This window comes from Psammomys obesus, unplaced genomic scaffold, assembly GCF_907164565.1.
Source record: "Psammomys obesus unplaced genomic scaffold, mPsaObe1.curated_primary_1811, whole genome shotgun sequence".
NCBI classification, from domain to species: Eukaryota; Metazoa; Chordata; class Mammalia; order Rodentia; family Muridae; genus Psammomys; species Psammomys obesus.
The window spans coordinates 10742506-10766206 of record NW_026596152.1 but is presented as its reverse complement, the minus strand read 5'-3'; the positions used below and the strand labels follow the sequence as shown (position 1 = coordinate 10766206).

The following is a 23701-nucleotide window of genomic DNA, read 5'->3' as shown; positions in this document are numbered from 1 at the left end:
TTTGGAACTGCAGTGGACATTTGTCCTATACCCTCCTAGGCCCATAGCCACACTCCCTTCTTAGCGATACCTGGCCTGGTCACAGGTGAGTGTTGTAAGATATAAACCTGGTTTTGTTTTGGTCCAAGATCTGGGATGTGGGACTGATTCAGATGGTCCATGGCAGCAGACTATCTGCTTCATGTGGTCTCTGAGAGGAGCTCTTTGCCAGGTGTAGATAGTTTAAATCTGAGGACTCTGGAGGGAGAATAAATGCCAGAGCCCGAGAGTGTGGCGCTCAAAGAACAAGCTGCTCCCGCTTCCTTCTTGCTGCTCCTTGTTGCTGTTGTGAGACAAGCTGGAGCTCTGAAACGGGGACTGGACTGGCTCCAAGGAACCCGAAAACGCTAACCAGCAGGAAGCAGCTAAGAGAAGTGCGGACCCTCTCTCATGAACCCTTTCTCTTTCCTGCCTAGTGTTGGGGTGTTGGAAGGGATTGGGGTGGAGTAGGGAGAAAAAGATACAAGAAACACAAATAAGAGAGTGGTTTTTTTTGTTTTGTTTTGTTTTGTTTTTTTTGTTTTTTTTTTTAAGTACAACAGGTGAGGGCCCCAGAAGCTTCAGTCCTGCTTTCTGGAGACCTTCCCTGGGCGATGGCTGGTTTGTGTCTGTTCACTGTGGCCCACGGGGTCTGCTGCTCCCTTCTTGTGCATCTCCTCTTGGGATCATCCATCCCTAATATGATCTTGGTTCTGAGAGATCTGGGTCCACCTGTGTCCTCCAAAGCCAGGATGTGAGCTCAGGTCTTGTACCAGGTGCCTCACAAACTGTTGGCAAGTACTCAGCATGTGTTCAGAGTAAAGACATGCACAAAACTAGGGCTGTCTTGATCTACTTGGGATGCCAGAGAGTATCAGGTTGTGTAATTTATCAAATTAGGGATGGACCCCAAGACCTCATGCACGTTAGGCAAGTGCTCCATGGTTACACTGTTGTGTTGGTGGTACCCTGCTGGTTGAGGTTGCAGGTCTTGCCTGGACTAGATAGCCATTATGAGCTCAGCATTAAAGGCAGAAATCCCTCCCCTTGGCGGGGTCTCCTGTTCTCTGCCTGACTTCATCTTGAGAGTGTCTTTAGACACAGACTCCCTAACCATATTTGATACATAGCCTCTGACACAGCTCCCTGCTAGCTCTCTTCTTCCTACACCTATATGTTAATTAGGTACTAAGTTTCTCATGATAGGAGCTTGCTGTATGAGGCAAATCAAGCATCCTTGAAGTGCCTAGTTCCAACCAATGGTGTACACCTTTTCTGGGAGCCACCCACTCTCCAAGGGGTATATAACCTTTGTGCTCTGGATTAAAGTTGAACTAGCCATCCACAGTCCCTGGGGTGTGTGATCTCCTGCCCCTCCTGACCTCGTGGGCAGTCCCTAGGCAGGAGGGGAACCAACACTGTAGCTCCATTTCTCTTTCTTATGTTGAGACAGGGCCTCACTAAATTGCCCAGAATAGCTTTCAAATCTTTTTTGTAAGCCTGGGCAGTCCTTGAACTTTCAGTATTCCTGCTTCAGCCTCCTGGGGAGCTGGGACCTGTGCCACCAGGCCTAGCTCAGACTGGGCACTTACTTTAATTAATTAGCAGGGTGGGCATACATTTCATGACATGTCTATAGTCAAAGGACAAATTGTGGAAGTTGATTCTTTCACCATGTCATCCTGGGTATCAAACTTGGCTCACCAGGGTTGGTGGCAAGAGCCCAAACCCACTGAGCCATCTCACTAGCCCTGGGTACTTTACAAGTGGTAATTTATCCTCACAGTTGTAGATTTTATACGTTTTGTCTTGTAGAACCTTCATGTGATGTCTTCCCAAAAGCAGTTGACAGAGGAGTTCTCTCAAGGGAGTGAGCCAAGTGCTCTCAAGATAGGTCCCTAAAGAAATACTAGGGTGAGGTTTGGTATTCACACATACATTTTTAATCCCAGCACTGGGGAGACAGAGGCAAGGTTAATCTCTGTGAGTTCCAGACTAGCCTGCTTTACAGAGCTTATTTCCAGGACAGCCAAGGCTACACAAAGAAACTTTGTCTAACCAAACAAAGCAAACCTGGGTGAGGTTGGCCAAGTTGCCTCTCCTAATTAATAACGAGAGAACTGGAAAACAAGGGGGTTTAAGGCAGCCCAGCGCTTGAATGCCATCTGCATAACAAAGCTTAATTTTTTTTTTCACCTACTTTGATAACAAGAATTATGAACTTGCAGTTTAACAGAGAAGCCTGCTCCTGCTCCACAGGCCAGCAAATATATATATATGTATCACAATAATGTTGTCTTCAGAAAAACACCCGAGGTATGGGAACATTATTTACCCTATTCTGTAGAAGCTACGGAAGGTCCCAGGGACCTGTGTTCCCTCCCACATCCGTTGACATTCCAAATTCCCTTCTTGAGAAATAGCAACATGGGATGAACCCATCTCTGTGTTACACTCTTATTACATGCCGCTAGGGCTGACACTAATATGGAAAAAGTGCACTCACAATTAAGCATTATTCCAGACACCAGCTCATTCTTTCACTGGCTGCCAGGTATACCCACTGATTCTTTCAGTGCCATGACAGTGTTAAACCCATCTTTAATACATTTCAGTTGCCCTTGACTTTCTCCTGATGGCCATGGCCCATTAGAAGAAAATGCAATTAGCTCTATTCTTTGCACTTCGTCAGCAAAGCTTCACCTGTCAAGAGCACATATCGCTCTGGTTTAGAGATGCTTGGGTCATTATCTTACTTTCCTGCCACGCTCTGCCACCCAGTGCACAGAAAAGTTGACTAGGTTTCTTTGGCGACTTTATCGGCCCTCAGTGCTCCTGGGAGTTTTGCCACTAACTTAGTTTCAGCAGTGACCTGGAACCCCAGTCCTTTGGAGTTAGCACACCTGGCTTTCCAGAAGGCAGGGTGCCAAGCACTAGCCGACCCCGGCCCCTCCGGGTGTCACCAAGGTTTGGTGGCGTCCCAGTCCTCCCAGGATCCTAATACCAGTGTAACACATGGGATCACATGCAGCTGTTTCTTCGAGAAGCTAGCGCTCAGGCGCACGTGGTAGTGGAATGAGGGATGCGCCTATGGATGAAGCACTGAATGCCCTCTGGAAAGAAGGACCTTGGCTGAGGTGGCCTGCTATTCGCAGTGCGCAAGCGCGCGAGCACTTAGCGAGCGGCGCAGGCGCGCGGGAGTGACGTCACGGCAAGCGTCCGGAGGCCGAGCGGGAGCGGAGGGTCCGATGCTAGAGCCGGCGGGTACTGAAAGCAGTGCAGGGCCTCCGGCGCCATGTTCGGCTCCAGTCGCGGCGGCGTGCGCGGCGGGCAGGACCAGTTTAATTGGGAGGACGTGAAGACTGACAAGCAGAGGGAGAACTACCTGGGCAACTCTCTGATGGCGCCAGTAGGCCGCTGGCAAAAGGGCCGCGACCTGACCTGGTACGCGAAGGACCGCGCGCCGTGTGCCGGCCCGAGCCGCGAGGAGGAGCTGGCGGCAGTGCGCGAGGCGGAGCGTGAGGCGCTGTTGGCTGCACTGTAAGTGCCTGTGCTGCGGGGCGACCGCAAGCACCGGGGGCGGGACCTGGGTGGCCCCGGGGCGGGGCTGGATGTGGGCGGGGCAGGGGAGGCGGGCGACCGAGGCGCACCCCCTTTGACGGGCTCTCCCGACCCTCGCAGCGGTTACAAGAACGTGAGGAAACAGCCCACCGGCCTGAGCAAGGAGGTGAGTCTGAGATGTGGGGTCGGGGTCTGGAGGGCGGGAGGGGGTTTGTCTGTGCCGGCCTAGAACCTCTGGTCTAACCCGGTCCCGCAGGACTTCGTGGAGATCTGCAAACGGGAAGGAGGCGATCCTGAGGAGAAGGGCGTGGACCGGCTGCTGGGCCTAGGGAGCGCTAGGTGAGGGCTGGCGAGTCGGGGGCAGGCCTGGGTGGTGGTCTAGAACGGTCCTCAGATGCTCTGTCCCCTGCAGTGGCTCCGCGGGCCGTGTGGCGCTTTCCCGAGAAGATAAGGAGGCTGCCAAGCTTGGGCTGTCAGTGTTCACGGTAAACCCCTTTCAACCCCAATGCGCAGGACCCTGGGGCCTGGGGGTGTCTGGGGAGATGTTGGGCAGGACTCTCTGGGTGTCCCTCACCACAGCTCCGCTTCTCATACAGCACCATCGCGTGGACAATGAAGGCCCGAGCACTGCCCCATCTGCTACCAGGAAGAAGCCTCGTGCTGAGGACAAGGCCGAACTGGAGTAAGTTGAAGCTAACTCGATATCCTGCCTCTGTGCCCGAGTACGTGTGCATGCGCGGGCTAGCATCAAGAGCTGTGCCAGGTGTGGGCGTGGAGATAGTGTACCAAGGGTACTCACAGGAAAGACTGGGTGTCCAGGTCCTTAGTGCCCCTACTCATAGACAGGCAGGTTGAGTGTCAGGTCTTTTTTAAAGGAGCCAAGGACTGCCTTAGCTCTCTGTTTTACTGAAGTAGGTGGGCCTCCACCACCAGTTGGATGTGCCTGGACATGCAGATGCCCAGGAGCCTAAAAGTGGTATGCAATCTCAGTAACTGCCGTAAGTGACCCATAGGGTGATGGGTGCAAACAGGAAGGTGCCACTCAGTTTGGCGGGAGGTGGAGCAGTTAAAGTGTGAGGCTCAGGTGGTGGCACACAGCTTTCTTTTAATCCCAGCACTTGGGGGGCATTCATGTTGGCAGCATTTCAGTATTCAGCTTTGTGGATGTGGAGCCTAGGCTCGCTCGCTAATATAAATTCACAACATGCAGACATTATCAGTGCACAATGCTATGGTATGGACCCTGCCCTATCCTGCCTTGCCCTGCCCTGTTGAGGCTACCCCACTGCTTTCAGCTGGCAGATTCCTTTACACTTAGACCCTTTGTTTTCCACTTGCAGTGCAGAGAGCCATAAGAAAAGCAAGAAAGAAAAGAAGAAAAAGAAGAAGAAACACAAGAAGCACAAGAAGAAGAAAGACAAAGAACACAAGAGGGAGGCTGACAGCTGCTCATCATCTCCCTCTCCTGCCAGGTAGGCTAGGTCCAGCTCTACCTTGGGAAACTAAGGAAGTGGGGGCAGAGCTAGTAAGGCCTGATGGACTGTTCCTTTAAGTGTCTGGTTGTCCTTGTCTTCCTAGGCCCAGACGCCAGAGACACTCTGACTTCTCCCCTTGCTATAAGAGGAAGCGGGGACATAGCCAGGACAGTGGAAGGAGCCCATCCCGCAGACGACAAGACAGAGGCTCTGATGACTGACAATATGTCTAGACCAAAGGACACCAGAACGAGCACTGGTTGCCCTGGGCTGGGACCCTGCACTCACTGAGTAGCCACTGGCTGGATGACAAGTGGCTAACAACCTCTTCCTACTTGCCCAGATAAGCATCTCATCCCCATCTGGGATAAGGCAGGTGGCTGCTCTCTGGTAGGCTCCTGAGCTGGATGTTGGGATCTACCTTGCCATTTGGAGGCAACTTTTGTGGTAACCACTCTAGGTCCTACAGGAGTGGGTCCTGGGTGACCAGAGCCTACTGGTTTTATGAGGGTAGTACCCTTGCCTTGCCCCATGCCAAGGAAGATAAAATTGCCCAGGAGACTGTGGCTAGACTCCTTTCTCTGCTGCCAGGGTCCAGGTCCTTGAGGTTTAGGGGTGTGTGTGTACATCTGATTACTTCTACTTTTTGTATCAATCCACTTTGTACTTAAGTAAATGTATTTTAAAAGTAGAGTGTATCATCTCACTGAGGGGCAGGTTAGGCTGGGAGCCTATGGCCCCAGCATGGGGCCTCCATCCAGTATACCTGAGGGCACAGGGTCCAGAGTCCTGTTCTTGAGGCTGCCTTACAACCATGCAAGTGGCCAAGGTGTTGGAATAACAAACTTGTGGATCTGAATGCAATTGCTATCTGTAGTTGTGGTGCAGTAGCCAGGTAATATACATGGGCAGACAGTAGAAATCAGGCTGATTCCATAAACCCGGTTCTCTTCCGATTGTAAAAGTTAAAGGATGGTTGACTTTGGATCTTCCAGTGGTCACACCTACCCAGAGATATGTACCCCAAGGCTGGCTGCCTACTTAAAGGACAGGAGGCAAACCTCAGCTGTGAAAGAAAGAAAAGAAAAAAAGAGAAAGGAAGGAAGGAAGGAACCCTGAGACACGATGAGAGGCAAGATATCCACGTCTCATGGCATTCCCCAGGGCTTGGAGGGCACCTGTTTCCGCCTACATGGAAAGAGCTCTCATCTCAGAAGGCAGCCTGGCAGTGGTAACACTGACACACAAGCCCATCAAATAGTTAAGAGACTTTATTCTAATAGCTATAATTACAGTGCTTGTCGAAATGAAAACTGAAAACAAGTATACAAAACAGTTGATTACTAATTGTGTATTGAAAGCAGTAAGAGGTTCCACGACACCAAATAAACCAGTTCTGAGATTTCCCCAAGATAAATTTAACAGCTCCAGCTTCTTCAGTGTTTATCAAAATACAAAAGAAAAAAGTAGAGGTCGTCTTTCGATGGCAAATCGGACCCTTGCAGGCTGAGGGAGGAAGCTACTTCACACATGGAGATGGGGGTGCTCCAGGACGTGGGTCTGTAAGTGGACTGACCCTCCCAGCTTGCACGCGCTCCTGCTGGTGAGGCCCATGCCTCCTGCCAGCGCGTCCAAGTGGGCCCAAGAGTAAGCTGGGTATGCAGGCTGCCATCTGGCCCGGCCACACACCAAGTACAAGCCGGGCCCTGCATCCCACAGTGGCCCCCAGCCCACCCCTAGGTGACCATGTGAGCACAAGTACAAGCACGATGCTATGGAATGCAGGTGACCCAAAGACAGGCAAGTCACGGGGGCTCTACTGTGACCATGCAGCGGATGGTGGTTTGTTCGTCACCTTCTCTCCTGTTCCCACAGGGAAACAGGTGATCTGATGGACTAGCATTCAGGCCATAACTGCAAAACCTACACTAGGCATAGTCTCCGTTCTGTGTGTTCAAGTGTTCTTGTCCTGTATTTTTAAGTATTTTAAAAAATGCACTGAGTTTGGGTTAAAAACCAACCACCAAATGGATACCGACACCAGTCTACAGCCCAATGGCTCCCGGAAGCCAGGTGCCCCTACACCCAAATCCCTTCTCAGTACTGACAGTGAGTTGATTCTCTTTTTACAATAAAAAAGCTAAGTAATATTGCATAGGAGTACCAGAAACTGCCTCAGTGGAAACAGAAACTATTTACATTAAATAAAAACCTGGCTGCAGGCTGCGTCTGCACATGTACAGCACGGTGCGATGCACACTGTGACCAACCCATGGAGACAGCTTCTGGCACTCAGGACCACAGAGTCGCACGTTTGCCACATGAGAGGAAAGCGGAGGGCGGAGAAGAGGAAGTGAGGGGGAGGGAGGGGTCTGGTTCACTTCTGGTTCCGGAGCTGATTGGACAGCCAGTCTAGTCCTTCATAGAGCCCGTCCCCGCTGGTGGCACAGGTGGCCTGAATGTACCAGTTCCTGTGGCGTAGAGAGTGCAGCCCCAGCTTGTCTGTGATTTCAGCCGCATTCATGGCATTGGGGAGGTCCTGAGGGAAAGGAGGAATTAGTGACACAGATGACAAGCAGCCAGTCACCCTGGGCAGCCTCTCACCCACTATCTCTCTTCCCTGACACAGGTTCTCCTTCAGGAAAGGACCTTTCTGGTGCCTACCTGCTTGTTGGCAAACACCAAGAGAACAGCATCCCGGAGCTCATCTTCAGCTAGCATCCTCATGAGCTCTTCACGGGCCTCATTCACACGCTCTCTGTCATTGCTGTCCACTACGAAGATCAAGCCTGAAACATGGCCATGTTACTGCACCATCTAATCAATCCACAGCCTCTCGATCCAATCCTCCCACTGGCCACGATTCATAGTGTAGCTTCATGCCCCAAAACTAACAAAGCCACAAGGTCAGGGAGCCAAGTGTATCCCTTTGAAGCAAACAAGAAATCCAGAACAAGGACTGGCTCCTTACCTTGGGTGTTCTGGAAGTAGTGGCGCCATAGCGGCCGGATCTTGTCCTGGCCGCCTACATCCCACACAGTGAAGCTGATATTCTTGTATTCAACAGTCTCCACGTTGAAACCTGGGGACAGGGTTGCAGCTGAGGGCCCTCTGTACTTTCAAACCCCAACCCCAAACCCCACCCTGGCCTTAGCCCAGCTTCTCACCAATGGTGGGAATGGTGGTCACAATTTCGCCCAGCTTCAGTTTGTATAGAATTGTTGTCTTCCCTGCAGCATCCAGGCCCACCATGAGAATGCGCATTTCTTTTTTGCCAAAAAGGCCCTTGAAGAGGTTTGCAAAGATATTCCCCATGCTTGTGGTCAGGTGGAAGTGATACTGGCCAGAGACCTGGGGAAGAAAGTGGTTCCAGTCCTGTTATGTGCTGCCAGTGTGGGCACTGTGACAAGGAGTTCCCTGCCTCAAGCATTTCCCTCCTGAAATCCCATGGGGGAGGGGAGCCAATTCAACCCTACATCCCAGGTGGCAGAAAAAACCCTGCTCGCCAGACTCCCTAGGCACAGATGGCAGAACAACCCCTTGTCTCCCAAGTCTATTCACCTATCAGGATGCAGGGACATCTAACTAGAGTAATGTACACTCACACTCAGGAGCTGGTATGTTTACTCTCAAAAAAAAAAAAAAAAAGGGGGTGCTTTGAGCAACACAGTAGGCCTCTTAAAGCCCAAGAACTTCGTAAGGTCAAAAAGAAACACCTTACAGTTCTAGCCTTCCTTCAAAGTGTCCTCAAAGTACTTAAAAGTTGCAACTAGAGAGATGGCCACACTCTAGGATCAATACTACAAGCCAAATGCACCACCACCCCCTGGTGGCAGCAAGATGAGCTCCCAAGAACTGTGGTGTCACCTCTAGGCATTTCTGTCAGCCCAGGTCATCAAGGAGAGTTATTAAAACTGTTCTATCCATCTCTAGCAGCCCAAGAAGGTAAACGGCTGGCAGCACATTCCTCACAGCCCTATACACGAGGATGCTCCTATAAGGATAGGCACAAGTGAGGATGTGTTTCTGCAAGGATATATACATATTCAGGAGGGCCCACTGGCAGAACAGACACTTTAGCTGGCACAATTTCCCAGGGCCTATTCCTTCTGAAAGAACAGTGAGGCTTCCCAGGCTCAGGCCTCACCATCTGGTGTCCACTCTGACTCTTCACCTGCTTTTCATCCAAATTGATTTTACTGCTTTCTCAAATGCTCATTGTTGGCTCCCAAGAGAAAAGCAAATAGAAGGCATGGAGCCTTCAGAAAGAGTCATCTGTATACTATCCAAAGCTGCTTACCCACAGAAAAAAGAATGACAAACTGGCAACTTAACAACAGACGAGGTGGACATACCAAATAATGGTATGGCAGGTTGGATGTCTGGCTTTAAGATGTGGTCTTCAGCTGTATCCTCCAAAGGAGAGGAATACCATGATCTCATGTGGGATTCCATAGGCCTCTTAAAAGTCCAAGAGCTTCATAAGCTCAGAAAGAAAAGTGATTGGGAACCTACTTTCAAAGTCCTCCTTGTTATGGCCCTTATTCATTCTTAAGGTGAAACTTTAAGACCCAAACATTTGCCCAACATTATCATTGCACTGGGGTTCGATTTCCCATCTATGAACTTCGGGGAGTACATTCAGACCACAGTCAGTATGTGACACACAGGCTTAGTTGTACTATAAGTTGAACTATGGGCAGCTAGGACCACCTAGCCTTTCCTTTTCCTACAAAGATATGTTTAGGGGGTATTCCATGGAAGACTCCATTTACCAGTCTTCTGGGTTCAGTACTGTGACATATCATTACACTGAAGAGTGTTGCGCACTGACTTGTTAACACAGTCACTTCTGCTGGCCACTGTAAAGCAACCTCACAAAGAAAATTTTCCATTTTTTGGGTATCCACACAAGTTGCACATTACACCATCATCTTGCTCAGTAGGCTAGACCCACCTACCCAGGTGATGTGATGCCACCATGTCCCAGTTACGGCCAACAGTGCCTCTTTACACCATCTCTAGTACTGTCTAGGCAACAGTCTCTTTTTAGACAATGTATTCAAAGTTATACAGTATGGTGTTTAAGCAGATGAACATTCTGCACTCCCAGAAATCAATGCCCATGGGGGAATAAAAATACTAGGAGAGAGAGAAAAATGGAGATGTTGAGGATTACACACCCAACAACTCTTCACCTTATTTATTAGCTGAAACAAAGAGATGAATAGCAGTACTTTTAAGCACCACAGGACATTCCACTTAATTAAAAAAAAAAAATTTACTTTGTTGCTGTTGGTTTGTTTTTGTTTTTTTTGAGACAGGGTTTTCTTCATGTAATACTGGCTATCCCTGGAACTCCCTCTGTAGACCAGGCTGGCCTCAAGCTCACAAAGGTCCACCTGCCTCTGCATCCAAGTGCTGGGACTCAGTGTGCACTACCACTTCATTTCTTAAGTACGCCTTGCTTAAGAAGCTCCCTGAAGAATCCAGGGATTGGTTGAACAGTATGGAGGCCAAGGTGACTAAAACCCCAACCAACTGGAACACACTGGAGTCCCTGAGACACTCATCATGGATAGGATTCAGCTGCTAGTGCCTTTAGGCCCTCATGAAGTGGAGGCTGTGTAGGAGTAGCTGAATTGCAGGACAGAAATGTGGGGGCCTCCCAAAATGCCCCAGAAAATATGAACATGAGCCGCCCCTCAAAACCTAGCTCCATCTCTCTTCAAAAGCCTCCTTTCAGCAAGCAAAAAGGAACTATTTTTGATTGGTAGCAAGCCAAAACAGGAGAAAGAGGCTACTTAAAAGCCACCACCATCCAACAAAACAAAACCCAGGGTAGGGATGGAGCTCAGTTGGCAGAGTGCTGATCTAGCATTCATGAAGCCCCAATACCACATAAACATGGTATGGTGAACCCAGCACTAGGGAGCTAAGAGGATGGAAGATCAGAAGTTCTGCTTCAGCTACTCAGCAATTTTGAAGCCAGCCTAAGCTACAAGAGACCCCATCTCAAAAATAAAAGTGTGAAATACAGTGGCCCATGCCTTTAATCCCACCAACCAACATGTGGTAAATAAGCAAGTTTCCAGGTCACCTGGGGACACAGTGAGACCATGTCTCACACAACAATAAAGCACTCCACAGACTGCATGTAGCAACAGTACAGATGTCTACCACATAAGAACAGAATACTCGAACAAAGGAACATGAGGCATACAAAAAGCTCAAAATGAAGGTTCCCAGAAAACAGAATAAGAAAAATATAAACACAAGAGAATGACAGAAAGTATGAGGCTAATCTGGAATATATAGTGAGACTCAAAGAAAAAGAGGAAAGGAACCTAGGAATCTGAAGCTGGCAGACACCAGCCTGAACTAGTATGAGACCTTACCTTAGAAAAACTAAAAAAGCAAAGCCATAACAAAAAGAAAAAAAGGAGAGGAGTTTGGAAAGACAGATGGACAGGACAGATTGACAAGACTAACTTCAGAGAGGAGACTTAGCTAGGCAGGAGGAGCACATGCTCTAGGAGCTGAGGCCTGCTGCCAACACACGCTGTGACAATGACAGTGCATTGCTGGTGGGAGGAAGACTCTTCAGGCAACGCTCTTAAAAAATTCTGAGATTATGGCTTCCAACCTTTAATTCCTACCAATTACAGAGAGCAAAGAACAATTTCAATATGGCAAGGCATCTCATGAGGATCCAAACCAGGCAAAAGGAAATCCACCATGAATTAAGAAGAGAGATGACACAGAGCAGGGGGCTCTGCTTACACTTAGCTGTTTCTATCATGAAGTCTGGTGATGCTGGTGAGTTGGGAGAGCAAACAAGTACAGAAAAAACCCCAAGAGGCAGCACACAGTAAACAAAACACCCAACAGAAAAGCAGGTGGCTATCTACTCAGCAATCAGTTGTCCATGAAAAAATTTCCACCCTCCTTCCAAATCAACACATTACAAATGGATACTAGTGGAGAAAGAAAAGGGATCCACCAGTGGTGACCAGGGTGCTACCAGTGTGCCAAGGCAGTTGGGGAGGCAGAGGGCGCAAAGGATAGCTCTTTGTGTTCAGGTGCTGTGTAGAAACCAACAGTACCTGTTAAATGTGGTGATGCTCTCTCCTATGACCCCAGCACATGTAAGGCTGAGGCAGAGTCAAGATAATCAATACTTGGCTAGAAATACTGGATTTAAGGCCACTCTCAACTACACAGACCCTGTTTCAAAGAGAAAAGCAATCCCTCAAAAAACCCAAACAACAAAACTCCAGAGGAACACAGAGGGGAAAGGGTATCGGCACTCCTCAGGTCCCTTACACCAGCAGACATACACTCTGGATAACTGTGTCTAGTGGCAGGGACACCAGCCAAGTCTAGCTGCCTCACCGTCCATGACTACTGGTGACCCAGTGCTGCTTTCTTGCATGTGATCTGGCACCACTCACAGCTGGGCATGCTGGGCCCAACCTGCCTTCTCTATGGAAGGGCTATGAGAACCATAGTGAACATTTTCTTTCTTTTTAACAAGAATCACCAAAGGGAGAAGCTGTCATACAAATCTGAGCTCCAGATTTAAGATAAGAACAAGCATGTAGACCCACCCTGCTGTTCACACAGGCGTAATAGGCACTTCTGCATTGGTATTTTCAGTGTCCTCATGGGGCCCCATCTACTGCTTCTAGAACATACCCAAACCCAAGAGAGCCTCAACAGAGAAAAAGCCAAGTGGCTCCAAGGGCCACTCACCACCAGGTGCTCTGGGCGCAGGCCCTGCCTGCAATGGTGCCCAGTCAAGTTGCTGTCACTTCCTTCTACAATCCCACACACAAGCCAAGCCTGCTTTTCAGGCTCCTCTGCATTCTCCCTTAGCTGGCAGTGAAAACAGACTTCCCAGAGAGCCTCTGGGCAGTTCATTCTGCCTCCCAAAACCACCAGAGGGAGTGCCTCAGGCAGGAGGACCCAGAACTACCAAGTTGGATGGGGTCTAGAAAGTTCTGCTTTGGGGAGGAGACAATGGTTGAAACAGTCTCTCTCTTGCAACCACACTCCCTACATTACCCTCTGTCAGTAGCAGGACCTTCCTGGCCTCTTGAGTCCACACAGCTGAGTCCACACCTATTCCACAATAATGAATGAATGCAACCTGACTGGTTTAGCAGATGAAGAGGAGCCTTACCAGAAGCCAGGAGGGTCCACCATCCTTCCAAAAGACTTGGCGGACACCCAATCACCAGCCTGACTTCTTTAAATAAGACTGTGAAAGTTTGCCATTTTTCTCCAACTATTACAACAATTTTGAAAGAATCCCAGTAGGAAGAGAGGTTTTCTGCTCTGGGCTACAGACTCAACAGAATGTTCTGTCTCGAATAGGACCCATACTTACTACATGAATGAAAATTTAGAGACATTTTAAGAGTTTCTTTTAGAGAGTTGGAGAGATGGCCCAGTGGGTTAAGAGCACTTGCCGTTCTCGTAGGATACCAGCTTCATTCCTAACACTCACATAGCAGCTTACAACTACCCTTAACTTCAGTCCAGATGTGGAGCTCTCTTCTGGCCCCCTGCACACACGATACATGCAGGAAAACCACCCATCCCAGTGCTGGGATGAAGCGGGGCGGGGATATGTGAGTGTGTAGGGAGAATTTAACTCAGGTCCTCATGCTTGTGCAACACGTATTTTACTGACTGAGCCAACTCCTTTATTTTGCCCTTTTACTTTATGACATAGTCACTGCAGTATGAATTACATATATTTAGCCAGGGACGACGGCATAATCCCAGCACTTGGGAATCAGAGGGCAGACAGGTATCTGTGAGTTCAAGGCCAGCCTGGTCTATATAGTGAGTTCTAGGACAGCCAGAGCTACACAATGAGATCCTGCCTCATAAATAAAGTTCTACCTTATAGATCAATAGTGTATAATCTCAGCTATCCCAAATGAAGAAAATTACCAAGTCTGAAATTTTTCTGAAAGAACTTGAACACAGTATAGAATATTTTCTAGCTCAAGTTCTTAGAGTACCAGTGTTCCAACAATGACACAATCAGATACATAAAAGCCTGAATAGAGGATGCCCGTAACTTAAAAAGGGCTTCTTTAGAGTAATGTGCAACATGGCCACACGCTGACCTCTGCTTAAACTGCTTTTTCTACATCAACAGGGACTGAGTTATGTTGTTCCTAAAGCCTCTGGTCTTCACATGTCCCTCAGTTATATATCTCAGGCTTCTAGGTCTGGTTTGTTCATGCAATCCAAACACTGCTCTACATTTTGTCATTATTTCATAAAAATTGTTTAAGAGGAAAACGGAATGTGCTGATACTAGGACAGGCAGGCACTCTTGTAAGGGCAAAACCATGACTCAATCAGCATGTTCCAGGATGGGAGGGAGAACACATGCCTGCTCTGCACACTGCCTCCCCGACACTTCTTAAGGGTAGGGAAAGGGGAAACCCACCAGGTCTCATGTGTAGGTGGACTGGTGAGTGAAACTGAAGTTAGATTATTCTTTGCAAACTTAAGGTGAACCCCCCCACACCAAAAATCAGTGTGTATACCACACCCAAGTAAAACTCTGAGCTCAGTTCTTGAATTACCATAACTAGAACGCTGAACCCTGTCTTTATGCTGTTCTTCCCTTTATTTTTAAACGTTTTCATGCTTGTTTTGTTTCTTAAGACAACGTGTTTTTGTGTAGTCCTGACTGTCCTGAACTCCCTTTGGAAAGCAGGCTGGCCTTGAACTCAAGAGATCCGCCTGCCTCTGCCTCCAGAGTGCAGAGATCCAAGGCCACCACACCCGCCCGCATTTACATTTCTTAGCACAACTACCCTCAAAATGTTACCAAACATTCATAGCCATTTTAACTGTATACAGCAGCAGCTCTAGCCAAATGCCAACTGGGTTATCATGTGGCCTGTAACTACTGCTGCAATAAGGAACTCACGGAAAGCAATTTCTGAGCTGCCAAAGGGAGAGGGGCAGGAACAACAGGTCATCTGCCACATTACCTCTGCAAATGTCCTGTAGCAGGTAACCTGTTGCTTTGTGTCTCACCTCCTCAGTAACAGAACCCTGACTTGTAACTGAAGTCAGGGTTTCCAGAATAAAATACACATTTTCTAGATTTTTCTGCAGCACTGTATGCCCACAGCACCTACCCAGGATCAACAGAACCAACACCCAAACATGGTGGTTCTCAACCTGTAGGTCTTAAACACTTTAGGGGGCTGAGTATCAGCTATCCTGCATATCAGACATTTACATTACAACTTATTACAGTTATGAGGAACAGAATAAAGGGTCAAAGCATTAGGTAAGTTGAGAACCACTGCCCTAACACATACTGCTACCATTATTTCTACTTAGGAGGTACAGATAGCCTCTACTTATCTCACTGGGAAAAACTCCAGAACTACAGATCTGGAATTGGAACCAGCAGCAGTGCTTCCCCAAACCACAGACAAAACAAAGAAACACAAACATGCACCAACCTGAAAAGCACAGTAAAAGGACAACACAACCACCCTGAAGTCAGAGGCCAAGACTCAGCTCAGCTCTCCCTAGTGACCCTATAGAAACTGTTCTGAGTAGCAGCCTTCACATCTTGGCCCACTCAACATGACCAAGGACTGCCAGCCTAGGATCAGTTTGGCACTTCCAGGGAAGACCTACCCCGACTCCTTGTAAGGCCTTGTTGGCTGTATCCCCCCAGATCCTAGCCTTTTACTCCTCATCTTTCTTGATGAGTAGTAGATGTGGATAGAGCGTGCACTTGGATATGGGAAACAATACCGGCTGACTATAGACAGATGCAACTTATTTTGGTCATAGAATGGAACTGAGGCAATGGCCCAATTCACACATACTCTGATCTCCCACCTTCAGCTCAACATCCATGTTCGCTAACATGCATGTCCTCAAACCACTGAGGGCACCCGCTGAAGCAATAAGGCTGAATCTCAGAGTAGCTGTAGCTTCTCCATGGCATGCTGCTCCACTGTTCTTTACAGAGAGCAGAATAGGCACAAAGCTAAGCAAACTATCATGCACCCACATTAACACCACCATCCTTGGGCTCAAAAGAACCTGAAAGGGCATTATTCTGTTGCAAGACAAACCAAAGTAATTCAGCTTTGCCAGCTTACCTCTTTATGAGCTTCCCACCTAAAACACTAAGGAAACACAGACACTGACAAGTGCATGCGTGCACCGGTGGTGGGGCAAAGGACCTGGATCTGGCATCCCAGAGGCCTTTCTCACACTGAAGCAAAAGGGAACTAGAACAACCAACAGCTCATTCATGGTGCTTTCTTAAAATATGCTCTTCCTCAAATCAGCTACAGTGAGCAGGATACTCATCTACTGAAAATCAACTTTAGTGCTGTGCCCAGCCATCCTTTAGACAAAGTGGCAGATATCCACTGGGGTACTTAGACTTTTGCTGTCATGATGGCTTCCATCTGTTAGAATCCTAGCACTCCCGAAAGCTGAGGCAGAAGGACTGTCCTGAGTTCAGGGCCAGCCTGGGCTATAATTTGAGACTGTCTCATGACAACAAAAACAGGGGGCTAGAGATGGCTCAGCTGTTACATATTCCTCTGCAGAGGACCAGATTCAGTTCAGAAGTTATATCAGTCTGCTTACAACTGTCTGTAATACAGCTCTAGAATGATCTGACTCACCACTGCCTCCTTGAACACCTGCACTCACTTACATATCCAATAGAAACAATTTAAAAATTAAAAAAAAAAATCTTAATAACACATATTTTTCAATTAAAAAAACAAAAACCTTTATTTCTACTCCTGGGAACTTCCATTCTGAAGTTAGATTATTCTTTGCAAACTATAGGGAGCGCCCTGCCCCCTTCTTTTGAAAACTTGTTCCTCAGGAGGAAACAGAAGAGTAAACTGTACAGGAAGGCTGAGCTGTCACTAGGCTCCCTCAGCTTTGGTCAGTCCTGCCCCACCCTGCTGGAGCCAGGCAAACACACAGAAAGACAAAGACTGAAATCCCCAAGTCCACTGTCTTTGCTGAGCCAGGCACTGCTGGCCACACAACACACACCCCTATATCCCCACCACCCCGATGTCACAAACTTTTCTTTAAAACACTCTAAAAATCTCCCTCCTTCCCCAATTTCCACCCAGTTCTTCATACTCAAACCATGGAGACTTGCTGTCACCACCCCCAACTACACTCCAAAAGCTAAAGTAATCAAGTGCAAAATAGTACCCGTGATATTAGGACCCTCACATACAGTCGCTACCAGAACTATCTGGTATCCACCACACCCTTTAGCCCACTAAGTCTGCCACCTGGAAAAGAAGCCAACAGACAATCTGACATTTGCACAAGACTAAAGATCCTCATGAGTCTACCACAAAAATGACATCACAGGGACACAAAGGGAAGTAACTTCTACTGAAACTCTGCTCTAACACTAGGCCCAGCCATTCAGAGGACAAAGGGAGAGGACTAGCTACTGAGGCACTAACTGCCAACCATAGAAATCTCAAGGACATGTCACCTCAATGAAGTAACTTTTTCTCTGAAAACAGGTCAATTTTTTGTAAGGCGCTGAAGAGAACAAAATGCATTATCCTTGACTTACAAAGTAGTAAAAGCTAAGTTCCTGGAAGACTTGGAACATTTGTTAACATTATGCCAAAGAAATGCTTTATCTTTCTGTGATCAAGCTTAGGCTATCACAGAGGGATTTTCCACCTACATGAAAACAACACAAGTGGCTTAGTGCCAGACATATTGCTTCCCTACCTGACAGAGCCAAAGGGGTTCCCACAGACTTCAAGATACCCTTTCAGAGGCCTACAAAGCTGCTCCAAGAACCAGAGCCACCACCTCTGTAGTCCTACCATTCCACACTGCTCCTGGTGTTTCCAAACTTAAGAGTATTTACCCAGCTCAGTGTCAATTGTACCGGGCTTCTCAGAGGCCTCTGGTTCCTCCCTTAAACTTGCTAATCTTTTTCTATCATATCTTTGCCTTCCTGGATAGGCTCCACTGCCTAACCAAGTCATCTCTATCTAGGACAGTCAAGATGAAAACTCCAACAGCCATGTATGGACAAGTAGCTCTGTGCTCAATGCTAAGCAAGGCTACCACCTTCATCTTCTCCCACTAGGCCCCTCAAAGGTGACCCCTTCTCAGAGGAGAAAGCAATGGTACTTTAAAAAAATAAGAGGTTTATCAAGGCCTCTGGGATTTAAAAAATTAAAAAGATCATACACCTGCAGAGAGGCTCCTCCTAATGACTGCCAGGAAAAACCTTCAAGAGCAATAAGCAATGTTGCACTGTTAAAATTAAGCACAGGCGTGCTTCTGTGTGAACATTCCTACATGTGTAACACCCTGAGACTCAGGGATGCACAGACCTGAGAAATAAAAGTGCAGCTATGACATAAAGGGTCAAAGTATACATCAAACTTACCCCGAGAACTGCCAGTTCTAAGCACACATTTCAGTAAATTACCGCAGTTTGTCCAAAGTCTGATACAACTTTGACAGAAAAAATTCCTTGAACTCACAGAGATCCGACTGCCTCTGCCTCCTCAAGTGCTGGGATTACAGGCCTGTGCCACCGAACACAGCTCAGAAGAGAAATGTTAAAAACTGAAAACAATGCTAAGCAAAATTTACCACCAAACTGGGTAGAAGATTGGGTATTTTTAAATATAAGCCATTGGATTCAAACAAGGAAGAAGCGCATTCTTATCTACAGAAGAACAGGAAGCTTCAGAGGAACAATCGAACTTCAGGCCCCCTAGATCTGCCTTCATTCTCATTCTTTAGCCATGAGTACCCCTTTTTTGGTCACATGCACCTAAACCATACCAACAGAATTAAAAACAAAACAACAACAAAAAAAACTCATTAGAGGACACCTAGAGAATCTAGGCCATAAACTTTCCTGTTTCAGTATAGGGTATTGCACAAATATTTTGACAACTGATACTGACAAACAAACAAGAGCCTTTTTGTACAGAATTTGTTTGCTAGTGTCCCTTTAACAGGTATACTTACATTTATAGATAACTGAGAAAGAAGGCTTTCTAATTCTATCACACACTTCTGGATTCCTGAAATGTGCAGGGATATTAACTAAGTCCCATTCACTCATGCTATACAGCAATGATTCTCAGATCTTTAGAAATATGGTGAGCTGTTGGCCACCTGAACTTGACTCAACCCTAACTGCTGTCTGTAAAATATGCCTGCCTACCACAGGGGCACACACCTGTAATTGCAGCAGGCTGTAATCTCCAGAGGCTGAGGCAGGAGGATATCAAGTTTAGGATAAACCTGTACTAGACAGTAAAACCCTTCCTCATAAAATAAAAATAAATAAAATATTGGCCTGTCTTCCTATTTTCTGTCAAGTCCCCTCTTATCTCTTAAAAACTTTCCCTATTATCAGAGCCCGCAGGGAGTGCCACTCTGCCTAGTCTATTGGCTGCTGACAGGCTGCCAAGCCCTGTTACCACTGTGAGTAAAAAAATCAGGAAAACAGGATCAGATAAGAATGTTGTGGAGGCTGGACCCTAATCAGCCTCACCACTTCTTTCTATCTGTAGCAGATCTCAGGCAAACACCTCAAAGGTCCTCCTTTTAGGAGCTCGGATGTGCCTGTACTTACAAGTTTGGCTAATCAGGCCACTTAACCCACCTGAGAAGGCTGAGTTACCTCTCAGAACATTGACAAGCCCAAGCTATTACCTGTAATCTTTATCACAATCAATACTGGACACAAATCTCGGAGTTTAATGAGGAATCCCCATGTATACGCACTCCTCAAGCTATATATACTGTCTCAGAAGGCTCTGTCAAATATTTTTCAATAGTAATACAGCACACACACAAAAAGATGCTCTTGCTTAATGTCAGATCTCAACTCAAAGGAATTTTCGTGTTACTCTCCTCTACATCTTGACAATCTTATAAATATCAAAGATCAAAGGATACACAAAAACCAACAGGAACAGATCACGAATGACCTGGCAACCTAGAGCAGGCTGGGGTCTGATGGGCTCCTCAGTGCAAATGGCACAGCTCCTTGTGATTAATTTTAAACCTGCACATCAGAGCCCGGAGGTGATGGCTTACATCTTTAATTCCAGCACTTGAGTTGGAGGCCAGCCTGGTCTACAGAGGGAATTCCAGACAGCCAAGGCTACACAGAGAAACCTTGTCTCAGAAAACAAAACAAAACAAAACAAAAAACTCTGCACATCAATGTAACATTTAATTCAAAGAAGCTGGAAAACACTGATCCACTGCTCTCAAACCATTGTAACAAGCTATTGCATGAACCTGCACAACAAGTTTTTTCTCTTGGTTAGGCTGCCTCACACTGGGTCACCCCAGCTGGTCTAATTTACCTTTACCTTTAAACAAAAAAAAAAAAAAAAAAAAAAGTTACATTTTGAAGGCTGTCTGGTCCTGGGCACAAGCAGCAGCCCAGTGGAGCAAAGATTCTGGACATCCTCTCTACAAGATATTATTGTGCAAGAGGCATAGTGGGCATCTCAGCTACATGATTTACAATCAGAACTGTGTGTGAGAGGCACAGAACTAGTTACCGTTACTTTCCTTCCAGGATGAGTAGATTCAGTATGAGTCAGCTGTTATTCACACTAAAACCTTGTGTGCAATGCTGTGAGATGCAAACCAAGACTTTTCATGCAAGCTAGGCAAGCACTCTACCCCTAGCTCTTAAACCTTTTTAAAGTAGCAATTCTGTACATCTGCCTCACAAGCAAGAGAACAATGTGATCCAGTGACTCAGACTCATTTTCAAACCTAGGGATAAGTGATAGACATACTAAAAAGTGAAACCTTTATGCCAGGAAGACAATGTAACTCCAACAATGTGGTTCGCACATCTGCGATTGGCCCAACTCTGGAGAAACAGGGAAACCATGTAGTAACGCTGTACATCAATTTCACAGTCTACGCTATTTCTGACTGCTGCTAGTAAGCTCAAAGGTAAGGACATTACAGGCAGTCAACCATGTCAGACTCTGTAGATACTGGTTATGACAGAGGAGGGACCTGGGGCCAGCACACAAAGCACCATGGCAGCTCACTAGTCTTCTGTCTGACAGACACTGCAGAAAACACCAGAATCAGCCTGCAGGAAAAACTGCTGACCACTGGTTGTGAAACAAGAACTACAACGGACTACCCCAGCAAGGGTTGTGGCATCACCTACTGGACTCTCCCTTCCTTTCCTGGCAAAGCAGCCACTTGCTGTTTGGATGGGAGAATTCCTTCTTGATTCGAGCTGATTCTCTAGCATTTACTGTATGTAGCTTGGTCTAGCTACATACTATATGACATGGTATGACCACCCTGACCACAGTCAGAACTGTGTACTGGAACTGGCCTCTATATCTGCAGATTGATCAGAGTCTAGGAGCAGGTTGTTCCATGGGCAGGATAAAGATTCCCCAATTCAAAAGAGCCTTTCTAATCCACCCAAAAGAGCATCAAGGGAGTCAGCCAAAAGGTGAAACAAAGCTCAACCTCTCCAGAGGCCACCGGGCCATTGAGCGCGGAACCAATGAAGATCTCACCAGGGAAATGCGGGGTCCAAATCACAGCTCATTGGGGATCAGAGTGGGCACTCTGGGATCCCTTCAAATGCGCTTGTTCAATCCCAGCACCTGGTTCAACAGTCCAGAGCCCCTATCCACCTGTCCCTTTCCCTTCCCCTTCCTACAGCTCTGGTTCTCCGGGCCGACAGGAACCGGACTCAGGCACAGGAGGAAGACCTCGCCACCCGAGTGACCTTGACGCCGTCTCAGGGCCACCGGAGCCTCAGTTTCCCCAACCCCAAGGCCCATGCCATATCTAGAAGGGAGACCCTTCTAGAAGGGAGACCCTGTGTCCCCCAAGCCCTGCTCCCCGATCCCGGGCTCCCGGGCCGTAAGAACCTAGGAGAGGCGCAGAGAGGAACAGCAGGAAACCTGGCTTCCTGGAGAAGGGCCGGCGTCCTGGCCGGACTTCCGGGCTGCGGCCCGCGGCGGGCGGCCAGCCGTAAGGGCCGCGGAGTGGGGGAGGGCCAAGCGGCCGTGGGCGACGCGGGACTTAGGGGCGCCCCGATCCTCTGTCCGGCCTGCCGCCAGGCCCACGGAACACAGACCCGACCCGCCCGACCAGACTGCCCTTAGCAGCCGCAGCCGAGCGCTCCTCGACGCCCACGATAACCAGCCCGTGGCCTCCCCAGCTTCGGCCCCAGCGCGCCCCGCGCCTCACCTCCGCGGCGGCTGCTCCCAGCCAGGCGTTGGTTTCGCTCCCACAAGATGGCGGCGCTGACGGCAGCCACGTCAGCGCCTGCCGCGGGGCACGCCGGGGGAAGAGGGCGGGCACACCTGAAGCCCCGCCCCTACATGGATGGCGCTTGCGTGTCTGCACCTAGTAGTCTTCACGGGGCGGAGCCGAAGTCGCTCTGCTTCCGGATCGCGCCCGGCCTAGCACACCGGCTCCGGGGACTAGAACGCACAGGGGTGTGGTGTGTGGATTTCCGTGTCCGTCGACGCGTGCGCACGCGCACCTTCCTGCGGAATTCCAGCCCATTCCGCGGATGCGGGGGTTGAGGCCAGTAACGTTCTACAGCCCCCAAGGTCAGAGTGGGAAAGTCGTATCAGCACTGACGGGGCGTGAGGCCCCTCTCAGAGGACTCCAGGGTCTCTGGTATTCTGGCTGGACCGGGCCGCTGAAGAGAATGATGTGACTGACAGGTGGCCAAAGCGGGAAAAGGCGCAGGCCAAGTGTCAGACACGCACCCATGTCTCTATACTGGCCTTGGACCTGTGTGTACTCTCAGAGCTGACCGAGAAGACCAGAGACCTGCGTGGCATAGCACTGCCTGAGTGGGTGTTCTGGGTTGCCCCTGACAGGGCGGCCTCTTTCAGGCTGCAGGTGAGGAGAAACCCGTTACATTTCCTTAGGAAGCCTTCCCTGCTTGATCAGAAGCAGCAGCAATCTGCGTGCCTCCTCATCGATGCAGGAATCCGGCCCAGGCTCTGTCCACCCTGTCCAGTTTCTTCCACCCCGCCCATGTGCTTTTGTGAGGAGTCCCACAGAGAAGAGATGTTGAGGGACCTGGGGGATTCTTTTGAGCCTGGAGACCTATCTGTTGAGTTGGCAGGAGGCAGTTCTGTTACCTGGGCCTACTTGAGCCACTGTTATGTCCAGGCACAATGTGCAGGATATCCTCACTGTGTTTTGTGGCCTAAAACCTCCAGAACTTTCTCCCTAGAGTTGTGGGTGCTGAGCCTACCGGGGTTTTAGGCAATAGTCACTTTCTAGGCTCTAAACACACCCCTTTCCACCACTCAGGGTTTCATTTTTAAATGCCACTTCTGTAAACTTTTATGGGTGTGCCTGCCTGTCCTCTCCCATCCTCAGCACACAGCAACGTTCATGCAAAGCCTTGGGTGGCACTGCTTCTTCATACCCTGGAGAAATGGCAGGACAGCCCCAGAGGCCTCTGATGCCAGCCATGTAAGAAGCCTGTCACAGCCACTTTACAGATGATGAGACAAAGAAATGAAATGTTCAGGAAAACTTCAGGTTACCAATCAGGAATCAAACTCTCTGTTAAG

General features: G+C 48.4%; 2 protein-coding genes across 2 annotated transcripts; one reads left to right on the top strand and one right to left on the bottom strand.

The window, feature by feature from the left end:
• The first annotated feature begins 3049 nt into the window (after positions 1 to 3049).
• Positions 3050 to 5615, top strand: CUNH1orf35 (chromosome unknown C1orf35 homolog). The gene is made up of 7 exons (XM_055594131.1): positions 3050 to 3558; positions 3700 to 3745; positions 3836 to 3918; positions 3992 to 4064; positions 4176 to 4261; positions 4920 to 5051; positions 5158 to 5615. The coding sequence occupies exons 1-7, from the start codon at positions 3314 to 3316 to the stop codon at positions 5273 to 5275; spliced, it is 783 nt and encodes a 260-aa protein (XP_055450106.1). The 5' UTR covers positions 3050 to 3313; the 3' UTR covers positions 5276 to 5615.
• Positions 5616 to 6307: 692 nt separating this feature from the next.
• On the bottom strand, positions 6308 to 22422 carry Arf1 (ADP ribosylation factor 1). Its single transcript, XM_055594133.1, has 5 exons — positions 22350 to 22422; positions 8222 to 8405; positions 8026 to 8136; positions 7719 to 7843; positions 6308 to 7593 (listed from the first exon to the last, which is right to left on the bottom strand). Exons 2-5 carry the CDS (start codon positions 8367 to 8369, stop codon positions 7432 to 7434), a joined length of 546 nt encoding a protein of 181 aa, XP_055450108.1. The 5' UTR covers positions 8370 to 8405; positions 22350 to 22422; the 3' UTR covers positions 6308 to 7431.
• Positions 22423 to 23701: the final 1279 nt, after the last annotated feature.